General features: G+C 48.6%; 1 protein-coding gene across 1 annotated transcript; it reads left to right on the forward strand.

The window, feature by feature from the left end:
* The first annotated feature begins 2,485 nt into the window (after nucleotides 1–2,485).
* Nucleotides 2,486–3,557, forward strand: LOC120687550. Its single transcript, XM_039969564.1, has one exon. It carries the CDS (start codon nucleotides 2,614–2,616, stop codon nucleotides 3,196–3,198), a length of 585 nt encoding a protein of 194 aa, XP_039825498.1. The 5' UTR covers nucleotides 2,486–2,613; the 3' UTR covers nucleotides 3,199–3,557.
* The last annotated feature ends 9,289 nt before the right edge of the window (nucleotides 3,558–12,846 follow it).

Genomic DNA, 12,846 nt, shown 5'->3' on the forward strand with positions numbered 1-12,846 from the left:
TATACAATAGATACAAAAAAAATATTCTATTAAATTATTTAATTCTTCATATGTTTGGAGCATTTGTAGTAAAAAAATGACATTTTCCACCAGAAAGTCCGGAATTCCGCCGGAAAGTAGCGGAATTCCGCCGGAAAGTAGCGGAATTTCGCCCGGAATTTCCGGAATTCCGTTTTTTAAATTTGAATTCACATTCTGTTCGGAAAATGCGGTTTTCGGCGGAATTTCGTCCGGAATTCCGTTTCCGGTGATCGGCGGGATTCGTAAAAAAAACGAAAAGGTGAACCCTGGTATGGCCTAGTGAGTTGCCCTATCATGGAGCAGTTGGGTTCGGCAATGGGCTCCTCAAACGTCAACAGAGTCAGGAATCTTCGGACGCTCTTTGCATCCAGTTCGTTGCTGCAAGGTTGCAAATTCTGTAATCTTCAAAAAAAAAAGTTGCAAATTCTGTGGGTGGAATTGGGAACCATTTGCCCATTTCACACACTGCTGAAACAGCACAGCGACGGTGCACGCTGCACGCTGCACGCGCAACACAGGCATGCAGCAGAACGCTCTTCAGAGTTGAGTTTCAGAGCAGCTGAAGCAAAAATACCCACTTGGCGCACTGCGCGTGCCGACTGACAGCGCGCGCCCACTACTATTCCACGGCGGCACAGACTCAGTCTCTCAACTTGTGGCAGCAAAAGCTTTGGCCTTTGGGTGATGCTTTACATTTTCCGAAATCTAGATTTCTAGTGGATATATGCTTTACTTCGTCGAGGATGCATATTATTATTATGCATGAAAAGGAACACAATATTCATTCCTCTCTTTACTGGAGTACCAATGAAAAAGTGGTGATACAAAGAGGGAGCTTAGAAAAACTTGACGCTAAAATCTGACCTGATATCGCAGAAGCTTCTTTTGTCACTTTCAGTGTGCAGGTTAACGGTTCCTTCGCGCTTGTCCAAGCAATACGCTCGCAGTGAATTCGTGAGGCGATTACTGGTGTCATGTTCAGAGGCAGAAAAAAAGAAGGCGCACTTGGGGAGGGAGAGGGTGACGGGGGACATCTCGAAAAGGCGACCAGAAACGCTCGACAAGATTTCCAAAAGGACGCACAAGAAAGATCGCTTCTAGGGGTGTGTTTAGTTCCCACCAAATTTCCAAACTTTCCATCACATCCATCACATCTGCTATCACATCGAAACATTAAATATAGCAAATAACTCATGTATGGAGTACTAAATGTAGTTAAATAAAAAAACTAATTGCATAATTTTGATGTACGTTGCGAGACGAATCTTTTGAGCCTAGTTAGGTCATGGTAGGACAATATTTACCACAAATAAACGAAAAGTGCTACAGTATACTACAATGACTGATATGACTTTTTCTCCCTCTTTTCATCTCATCTAAACACAGCCTAGATCGTGTTTGAACTTTGAACGAGCAGCTCGTCCTTCGCGTGCACTTGCATTTGTTTTCTTGTGACCGACAGCAGGGACATCGTACTGGGCACGGCCAATTGTCTTCGTGTATTTCGGTCCAAACTAGGGCCTTGTTTAGTTGCGTAAAGATTTGGGTGTAAAACACTGTAGCACTTTCGTTTGTATTTGATAATTATTGTTCCGTCATGGGTTAACTAGGCTCAAAAGATTCGTCTCGCAAATTACAATCTAACTGTGTAATTAGTTATTTTATTTAGCTACATTTAATACTTCATGCATGCGTTAAAATATTTGATGTGATGGGGAATCTTGTAAAGTTTTGGAATTTTGAAGGGAACTAAACAGGGCCTAGCAAAAGGAACTGTACGCAGATTAGTGAATACTCGCATTATTCCTGGTACTTTTTTTCTCAACTCTACTACTAGTAAACAGCAACCGCTGCTCCTCTTCTAGAGCAGCAGCAAAACGTGGAAACGGAAACGGAAAAGCCTTTGCTGGTTGCCGTAGCACAAAACGGAGAAGGGCGAGCGTACGGACGCACCGTCGCGACGGGACTCGCCACGCTTAGACGTTTTGACAAAACCGGGGCGCTGGTCCCGAGGACGTACGCACGCACCGGCAGGTCAGCACCTACCCGACCGGCGACCGGCGACCGGCGACCGGCGACCGGCGAGACCAGACAACAGTTGGGTCCGAGTCCATTCAGAAATCGGACGGGAGCACGCTGCCCAAACCCATGCCGCCATCACGCGCGTCCACGTCCCCCTGCCGCCCCCTGCACCGCCAGCCGTTGGGCTGCCGTGACGACGCAACGCCGCCCACGGGGCCGACGCCTGCGCGCTCCCAATCCGTGATCCGTCCACGTCCATGCGCCCGATCCCGACGTCATCCCATGGGCATCATCCCATGGGCGTCTGGCGTCTCGCGGTCGCCGCCCGCCCTGCCCGGCCCGCGCCCACCACGCTGACGCGGCGTGCCTGCGTCGCCGCCCACCCCGCAGGCCCCGCCTTTATAGCCCCGCGCGCCGCCCGATCGCACACTCCAGTCCGCCCGTTCCCACTCCCAAACCCAAAGTCGCAGGCGCCCCCCCGCCACCGCTTGCAGCTCGCGAGCCAGGGAGCCTGAGCTCGACACGCAGCGCTGCGCTGGTGCCGCGTCAGGGAGGCCAAGGACGGACGCCATGGACGCCGTCTCCTGCGTGGGCGTGGCGCCGCAGGGCGCGCTGCTGTCCCGCTCCTTCGCCGACGCCGCCATCGCCCGCGCGCTCCACTTCTCCCTCTCCGACGCGCCCGAGCCGTCCGCGGCCGCCGCCACGACGGCGGCGGCGCTGATGCACGGCTTCGGGGGCCATCCGCCGAAGGGCGGCGCGGCGCCGTCGCCGTCGTCGCCCGCGCGGTGCCGGCTGGGGCCGGCGGGCGGGCACGCGGGGAAGCGGCGGCGCCCTCGGCCGTCGAAGCGCGCGCCCACCACGTACATCAGCACCGACGCCGCCACGTTCCGCGTCCTGGTGCAGCGCGTCACGGGCGCCGACGAGTCCGACCTTCTGCCGCAGCAGCAGCAGCAGCAGGACGGCACCGGCCTCGGCCTGGGCCTCCTCCTGCCGCAGCTCGGCATGGAGCAGTTCCTTCAGGCGGGCCCCGCGGCGCACGCCGCCGCCGCCGCGTACACGACGGCGCCCCCGCCCGCCCCGGTGGAGCAGCAGCCGCTGTTCCCGACGCTGGACTCGTGGAACGTCATGTACGGGAAGAAGAACGAGGTGGTCTGAGCTCTGGCTGGCCATTCAAAACGCCGTGTGATCACCGTAGCCCGTTCGAGCCGAGCTTGCAGCTGCAGCGTGGATAATCAGTCGACGATCCCTTCTTCCTGATGGTCATAGAGAAGCAGCACATCACATATTTACAATCGTGGTGACCGTGAGTGGTCTTCCAGGCCACTAGGGGTGTAGTTAGTGTTAATCAGAGAACCAGGCGATCAAGCTCTCTCTATCGATTGCAGTAGCTTTGCAGTTGCAGTTGCATGTTCATGCCTCCCCGTCAGTGTGAGCTTCCTGCTTCATGTATAAAAATGATGGCGTTCATAAAAAAATTTCAATCCCTGGCACTGCTAATTCTTTCTCGTGGAAAATCGTGGAAAATCAAAATACGAAGGACCGAAGCCGGCGACAAGAGGGGGTGAATGGGAGCCGATCAAAATTTCTTCGAAATTCTAATTGTCGGCCTATATCCCAAAATCACCCAATCCCTCAAGCGTTCTGACCAAAATTTGGAGTAGCAATTGAAGAGCTAAACCAACACAAAAAGCCTTGAACGAGCGAGAGAAACATCGAAGCAAATCGGAAGCGAAACGGAAAAACTGCAGAACTGATCTGCCTGTACCGGTCTGACCGGTGCACAGGACCGGTCTGACCGGTCACAGCTGTTCACGAACTAGCAGACCGGTCTGACCAGTCTTGCCTACCGGTCTGACAGGTGGCACCCAGAAAACCCCCGAAAATTTGGATTCAAACGGTGAATCTCGATCAAACGATCACGAAAATCGATGAAATTTGGGGATTGCTTCGCCCCTACCCCGTGAACATATCCCCAAAAGATCTCGTCCTAAAGATCAACGAATCTTGAGAATTATGAGGGAGATCAAAATGGATTGGGGTTTTCTCAAGAACTCAGGAAATCGAATTCGAACAAACCAGTGAATCCAGAGGGTTTAGGATAGGGCTAGTAGCACGGGAATCACGGCAAAGAACTCGTAACCTCCTAGCAATCAAGTGCACCAAAAACGAAGTCGAAAATCCATTGCACAAGGCACAAAACCAGGGGATTGAATCGATTCAAAAGCCCAGAGGGCACGAGGAGGATAGAGCCTCCTTTCCCAATCAAATCCCACACAAGGTCTCAACAATCCATCAACTAAATCTACCCTAAAGAGAAGAACAGGGGGAGAGAGACACAGGGGCGGCGGCCTGGAGAAACAGAGAATTCACGGACACAATACAAAAGCCGCACTTAACCTAACACAAGTGAAGGGGTATTTATACCCACGGGACCGGTCAGACCGGTACGCTGGACCGGTCAGACCGGTTGGTTAGACCGGTCAGACCGGTGCCAGGGACCGGTTGGCCTGCAGCACCCCCAGTACACGATCTCATCCGACGGCCGAGGTTCTTTCTTTGAAACGAAGTGTTCTCCGCGATGCCGCCGTCTTGATGAAGATCCAGTCCGCGGTTTTGGAGGGTCCGCGAAACCCGGGTAGGTGGCCGGTTTTGAGAAAACCGCCAAAACCTCATGCGCGGGAAGATTCCCGCCTCCTCGCCATGGCCCTAGACGCCGTTCCCGCCTCGGCCTTCTAACGGCCCTTGATGAGTGCATTGTCAACACACCACCTGAAAGCAGAGAAGTGATAAAAAGAGAAGCAAGAAGTGAAGAACTCAAGCAAGTGACAAAAAGTTCAGAAAGGCAAGAACAGTCACTTACTCAAGCAAAGATCGATCCCCTAAGACAAGGGCAACGGCTCGACGCAATCGATCAAAAGCCAAAACATGGCTCCTCAAAGACAGAGGTAATGCTCGACGCAGTCATGCAAGAAGCAGAGGGAAAACGAGAAAACCAGGAGCCAAAACCAAAGCAGAAACTCCCCAAGCAAAATTTTTCCCTCTCACAAGTGCAACTCTCCCAAAATGATGCACTCACAAATCCCTGTGCACAACATGTTTTTCAAAAAATCAAACAAGTCTCCCCCTTGTTCGATCACTTCTCTCAAAATTCTCCCCCTTGTTGGGACATGCACACATCAAAGCTAAAAAGACCTAAAGCTCCCCCTGAAGCTGAGACTCCCCCTGAACAGATGCTATGCAATGAATGCAATGCAGGAGGTGTAAGTGAAAGCATTCATGGATACAAAGATATGAGCAACATCTAGTCTAAAACACGTGTGCATCCATAAACAAGACCTGCATCTAGCTCAACAGGGTATATCAAATCAGTCTAGAGCTAGGCAAGTTCAGTTTAGGAGAAATAAAAGCATCAACCATGATCTAGCACTAACAAGTAGGGAATGGAAAGCAGTGCTACTCAAACTCATACAGGGGAGCCAAACCAGCCAAAACAAGTTGCCAACATTCATTTTTCAATCAAATTTATAGCAATCAATTCTTAATGCCAGGGGTTGAAAACTTGTCATGCTTAACTTAGCAACGAGGCCAAGCCTATGCCAAAAGACAATCAGAAGTTTAAAGCACACGTTTCAGTCATGCACAGCCTTGCCCGGGTTCTCACAAGTGCAAAGTGAGCCGTCCCGAAAGCTCGATCAGTGCGACAAGCAATCCCACCTGGATCTTTTCAATCCATTTCAAGAACAGTTCAAGCAATTTTATCAAATTTAGATCATTTCAAATATGAATTGCTGAACAAAAAGCCACACTAGCATGAATAAGATAACAAAGCATATCAACACGCCCTAACATGCTAGTAGCCAAGACAGGGTGATCATCATTTCAGATTTTCAAATCAAAATAGCTTAGCTCACATGATGTCATATACACAGTGGAACAAGCTATACATGATCAAGTTTATCAACTCACACTAGCAGGCACTAGAAGATCATAGCAATGTATACAAGAATGCTAGTGCAAGTGAGACAATGCAAAATACAAACATGTACAATGCATATACACAATGCAACTACCAAACCTAGAAAACCAAGATAAGCAAAACAAAGAGCTACCAAGCTAACCAAAACAAAAGTCAGCGATCAAAAGGGGTAACAAACCCCAAGCTCTCCTCGCAAGCGAACAAAGGTGTCCTGCTCAAGTGGTTTGGTGAGAATATCTGCGGTTTGCCTCTCTGAAGGGACATGGATCTGGTCTATGTGTCCTCTCTCATGGTTGTCTCGCAGGAAATGGAATCGGATGTCTATGTGCTTGGTTCTGGAGTGTAGGACAGGGTTCTTTGTAATGCTAATGGCTGACATGTTGTCTACAAAGATAGGAACCCTTCCGAAACTCAAGCCATAATCCTGTAAGGTTTGTTTCGTCCAAAGTATCTGGGAGCAGCAGCTAGCAGCGTCAACAGACTCAGCTTCTGTGGAAGAAAGCGCTACGCTAGCCTGCTTGCGAGAGGACCAAGACACCAAAGATGTACCGAGAAATTGAGAAGTGCCGGATGTTGACTTGCGATCCAACCGACACCCACCGAAATCGGCATCAGAAAAGCCCACCAAAACCAGAGAAGAATCCGCAGAATACCAGAGACCAAATTCAGGGGTGAATTTCAGATACCTGAAGATGCGTTACACCACCTGCCTGTGGGAGGTGTGCGGCGAAGCCTGATACCGCGCGCAGAGGCAGACGCCGAACTAGATGTCCGGTCGCGTCGCCGTCAGGTACAGGAGAGAGCCGATCATGCTCTTGTACTCCTTCTGGTCCACCGCCTCGCCGTCCAAGTCCTCATCAAGCGCTATAGATGTGCTGATAGAAGTCGGCTGAGGAGACAAGTCACTCATGTCGAACTTCCGCAGCAAGTCTCTAGTGTACTTGGCTTGATGGACAAAAGTGTCATGAGGAGTTTGCTTGATCTACAACCCGAGGAAGAACTGCAACTCACCCATCATGCTCATCTCGAACTCCCTGGACATCTGCTCAGAAAATTTGGAGACAAGAGTGTGAGAAGAGCCACCAAAGATAATATCATCCACGTATATCTGAACCAAAAGAAAGTCATTGCCAGACCACATGAGGAACAAAGTTTTATCAACACATCCCATTATAAAGCCCTGAGCCAGCAAAAAGGTTTTCAATCTATCATACCAAGCTCTAGGTGCCTGTTTCAAACCGTAAAGAGCTTTCTGAAGTTTATAAACACGGTTTGGAAACTTGGGATTTTCGAAACCAGGGGGTTGCTTCACATAAACCTCTTCAATAAAGCCATTCAAGAAGGCAGATTTAACATCCATTTGGAAAACCTTAAAACCCTTGGAAGCAGCAAATGCAAGAAAGATTCGAATAACTTCCAAACGAGCAACAGGGGCAAAAGTTTCCTCAAAATCAATACTTCTTTTTGGCAAAACCCCTGGGCAACAAGACGAGCCTTGTTCCGAACAACCAAATCATCCTCACCCTGCTTGTTTTTGAAAACCCACTTTGTTCTGATGGGATTAAAAGCAGGTGGAGGCTCGACTAAAACCCAAACTTGGTTTCTTTCAAAATTTTCAAGTTCCTCATGCATGGCATTGAAACAATTAGAATCAGAAAGAGCGTGTCCAATATCTTTGGGCTCAAAAGAGGCAACAAACGCTGAATGAGCAAAGCCAGCGATACTTGTTACCTTGGACCTGGTGACTCGCTCATTGAGATCACCTAGCATCTGTTGAGGTGGATGGCGACGCTGAATGTGTCGTGGTGCTTCCCATGTCGAAGTCACCTCCTCCTCAACCAAAGCTGGTGCCTCCTCAGGTGCAGCTGGTGTAGCCTTAGTCACCTCCTCGAACAGCCCTCGGGACGTAGACGTAGTCGGGTCGGGGCCGTCGTCATCGTCCGAGCTCGTAGCAGAGATAGCTGGGTCCACAGCCCACGTGGTAGCCTCAGCCTCGCCATCTGCAGCTTCTTCCTCCTCATCTTCAAAGATGGAGGTGCTGAGCTCATCATCTCCTGCAACTTCAAAGACAGAAGAATTGCACGGTGCAGTCTCGTCGAAAGTGACTTCACAAGTCTCTCTGACGAGGTTAGTATCAATAATCAGCACACGGTACGCTCTAGAGTGAGAAGCATAACCGAGAAAAACATCGTCAGACGAGTGAGACTCAAACTTATCAAGATTTCCATCTTTCAGCACAAAGCACCGGCAACCGAAAACTCTGAGATGGTCAACACGGGGCTGGCGTCCAAACCGCAACTCATAAGAAGTCCTGTGCATGAAAGCACGCAAGAAAATACGGTTGGACACGTAACAAGCAGTGTTAGCCGGACACTACAAGGCCAACTTTCCGTATCTTAATCAGCCCGCCCCTTCTGTTTTCTCCAACTCTGTTCAAGGACCAAAGCAGCCGACTGGAGCCAACCGTGCAACACCAGCTAAGAGCCAGCAACAGTCCTTCGGCAAGGCAAAAGTGAATCATGTGAATGCTGAAGAAGCAGAGGATGCACCAGGAGTGATTCTCGGTGAGTTTCTGGTCCAATCAGCTCTAGCCTCAGTGCTTTTTGATTCTGGAGCATCGCATTCCTTTATATCCTCCCACTTTGTGGAAAAGCATGATATACCTACTATAGCCCTTAAGAGGCCACTAATAACCCGTTCCCCTGGAGGTCATATACCTTGCTACTTAGGTGTCTTAGATATCCCTATAAACCTAAGTGGGGTAGTATTCCTTGCCGACCTAGTAGTCCTTACTTCCAAAGGGATAGATGTCATACTCGGTATGGATTGGCTCACCAAGCACCGCGGAAACATAGCCTGTGCTGAGAGAGCGGTGACAGTCACCAACCGCCAAGGGTTAACAGTCACATGCCAAATCCAGCCTAGCCTGTCAGACTCCATGGTGAACCACATCCAAGCAGAATCCCCAGAAGAGGTGCCAGTAGTTCGGGAGTTCGCAGATGTGTTCCCAGATGAATTACCCGGTATGCCTCCAGAAAGAGATGTGAGTTCACTATTGACTTAGTCCCTGGAACCAAACCTATAGCAAAGAATGCCTATCGGTTAGCAGCCCCAGAGCTTGCCGAGTTGAAGAAGCAGCTTGAAGAGCTTCAACAAAAGGGATTTATTAGACCCGCTGCTTCTCCTTGGGGAGCCCCAGTGCTCTTTGTGAGGAAGAAAGATGGAAGCAGGAGACTTTGTGTGGACTACCGTAATCTGAATGCAGTCACCATCAAGAACAAGTACCCTCTACCTCGGATTGATGACCTGTTTGATCAGCTGAAGTGAGCTAAGTTCTTCTCCAAGATAGATCTAAGGTCAGGTTATCATCAGCTCAGAGTGCGACAAGAGGACATCTCCAAGACAGCCTTCAGGACCCGTTATGGCCAGTATGAGTTCACAGTGATGCCTTTTGGTCTGACTAATGCCCCTGCCTTTTTCATGACCCTCATGAATAAGGTGTTTATGGAGGAGTTAGATCGGTTTGTTGTGGTATTCATAGATGACATACTAGTCTACTCTAAGAGTGCTGAGGAGCATGGACAACATCTCAGAATTGTGCTGGGAAAGCTCAGAAAACACCAGTTGTATGCCAAGTTTAGCAAGTGTGAATTCTGGCTGCAGAGAGTCAGTTTTCTGGGTCATGTCTTAACAGCTGAAGGTGTTGAAGTGGACCCAGAAAAGGTCAAGGCAGTATCAGAATGGAAGCAACCAACCTCAGCCTCGGAGATCAGGAGTTTCTTGGGATTAGCCGGCTATTACCGAAGATTCATCGAAGGTTTCTCTAAGATAGCCCGGCCTATGACTGAGTTACTTCGGAAGGACACGAAGTTTGTTTGGTTTGAAGCTTGCGAGAGAAGCTTTCAAGAGTTGAAGAGGCGACTAACTTCTGCCCCAGTGCTAGTCTTGCCAGATAATCAGAAGAGCTTTGTCGTTTATTGCGACGCATCCCGACAAGGATTGGGTTGTGTGCTTATGCAAGAAGGAAGAGTTGTAGCTTATGCCTCAAGACAGTTGAGAACACATGAACAGAACTACCCCACCCATGACTTGGAATTAGCCGCAGTTGTGCATGCCCTCAAGATTTGGAGACATTATCTGATCGGGAACAAGTGTGAGATCTACACGGATCACAAGAGCTTGAAGTACATTTTCACCCAGTCAGACCTCAACCTTAGACAGAGAAGATGGTTGGAGTTGATCAAAGACTATGATTTGGAAATCCATTACCACCCTGGAAAGGCTAATGTGGTGGCTGATGCGCTCAGTCGTAAAGCATATTGTCATCACTTAGTCACACAAGCCCCAGAGCTGAGTGAAGAAATGAGGAAGTTGAACCTAAGGGTTGTAAGCCACTCTTGTAACTACAACCTTAGTGTTCGCCCCATCCTGGATGACCAGATCAAGGAAGCTCAGATGGAGGATAAAAGATTGGTATGGATTAAAGATCGCAACAGTGAAGGCAAAGCCCCAGATTTCAGAGTAGATAAAGACAGAGTCCTGTGGTTCAAGAAGAGATTATGTGTGCCTAAGCAAGGCCATTTTCGGAGGACCGTCTTGGATGAAGCCCATAACTCAGCCTATTCCATTCACCCTGGCACTACAAAAATGTACCTAGACCTTAAGGAGAAGTATTGGTGGAATGGTATGAAGGGGGATATCGCTCGATTTGTCGCTCATTGTGATGGGTGCAATAGGGTTAAGGCAGAGCATCAGAAGCCCAGTGGATTACTCCAGCCGTTGCCGATCCCAGTATGGAAGTGGGATGAAGTTAGTATGGATTTTATCACCGGTTTACCAAGAACCCAGAGTGGTCATGACTCAGTTTGGGTAATTGTTGATCGACTCACTAAAGTGGCTCACTTCATCCCAGTGCGTACCACTTATGGAGGTGATAGATTAGCCAAATTATATATTGAGCGTATTGTGAAGCTGCATGGAGTACCTAAGAGGATTGTGTCAGATAGAGGAACCCAGTTCACTTCGAGATTCTGGAGCAGGTTACATGAAGCACTTGGTACAAAGTTGGACTTCAGTTCAGCCTATCATCCTCAGACTGATGGCCAGACCGAAAGAGTCAATCAGATCCTTGAAGACATGCTAAGAGCCTGTGTTCTTACTTATGGCAAAAATTGGGAAGACAGTTTGCCATATGCAGAGTTCTCTTACAACAACAGCTTCCAGTCAAGCTTAAAGATGTCGCCGTTTGAAGCCCTCTACGGGAGGAAATGTCGCACACCTCTCATGTGGACCGAAGTCGGTGACCGCATTATTGAGGGCCCAGATTTTATTAAAGAAGCAGAAGACAAGATAGCAGAAATCAGAGAGAATCTAAAGGCAGCTCAATCCCGCCAGAAAAGTTATGCCGATAAAAGAAGACGTACTCTCACCTTCGAAGTTGGAGACTATGTGTACCTTAAAGTTTCCCCAATTCGCGGCACACGCAGATTCCAGGTATGAGGAAAGTTGGCTCCACGTTACATTGGACCTTTCCCAATTATCAAGAAAGTGGGAGCGGTAGCCTATAAACTTCAGTTGCCAGCAGAGATGTCAGATGTACACGATGTATTTCATGTGTCCCAACTCAGAAAGTGCCTGCGAGTACCAGAAGAACAAGTGGCCCCAGAGACAATCGACCTGCAGGATGATCTCAGATATCAAGAGGTACCAGTAAAAATTCTGGACACTGTGACGCGAAGGACCCGCAACTCAGAAGTCAGGATTTGTCGAGTTCAGTGGAGCAGGCATTCGGAAGCAGAAGCAACCTGGGAGAGAGAAGACGCGCTCCGAGCTGAGTTTCCTAGTCTCTTTAGTGGTGAAGCTGAATCTCGGGGACGAGATTCAACCTAAGTGGGGTAGGTTTGTAACATCCCAGTTTTCATCATGATTAAGGGGGAGTGTTGAAATTTATAATGCAAACTTCTAGAAGGTTCTATAAAAATAAGGATAAACCATGGCGTAATTTTGGTTACCATGATAAGGTTCTAGAATGTTCCACAAGAATCATAAGGAGACAAGAAGCTTGGATATTTTCTTGCCATGGTAAAATTTAGAATTTTCTAGAATTAGATATTTGTTGGGAACTTAGATATTTGTAGGGAACCTGATAGAGTGTGACATGTGTCACTCATCCAAGAGGGTATGAGTGCCTATATAAGGAGGGTGCCACCCCTTGCCATGCCATACTACTCCACCCCATCCCACACACATCCAAGGGCATGGTAGAAGTGAGCATAGGTAGAGTGTGCTAGGTGTGTGTTCCTTTGTTGCTTCATTAAGGTAAGCGTCTTTATAAGTGTTAGTCTCCCGGTTAAATTTATTTACTTAGTGTATAAGTTGTGATCCATCGAAGGTTGGCTCTGCCACCCGGGATCACAAAAGGGTCTGGGCTTCATCGAAGGTTGGCTCTGCCACCCGGAAGCCAGCTTCATCTGTTGGTAGGCTCTGCCTCCCGGAAGCAAAAGACGGCTCTGCCGTCAAAAGGACCCGGTACACTAAGTAACTAGAAGCTGACCAACTCTGAAGTGAGTTGGTGTAGATCCTCAATTTAGTAGGACCACCTCAATTTCCAACAATCACTAAAATAAAACTTATGTTGCAATTAAACTAGTAACGTAAAATAATACTAACGTTATACGAGGTATTGCATAACTACTAGGTAAACTATTTTATACTCTTGCCTTGCGTTAGTACATTCGTTCCCTCCAGTAACCAGCATACGCATGCTTGCACCCACGACAAAAATCATCTCGTCTCTTTCCATAAAAGCCTCTCAAGTCACCGTACCA

This window comes from Panicum virgatum, chromosome 9N, assembly GCF_016808335.1.
Source record: "Panicum virgatum strain AP13 chromosome 9N, P.virgatum_v5, whole genome shotgun sequence".
In the NCBI taxonomy this organism is placed as follows: domain Eukaryota; kingdom Viridiplantae; phylum Streptophyta; class Magnoliopsida; order Poales; family Poaceae; genus Panicum; species Panicum virgatum.

Excerpts from the sequence above, each read along its gene's own strand:
- LOC120687550 (XM_039969564.1), top strand. The coding sequence starts at position 2,614 with ATGGACGCCGTCTCCTGCGTGGGCGTGGCGCCGCAGGGCGCGCTGCTG.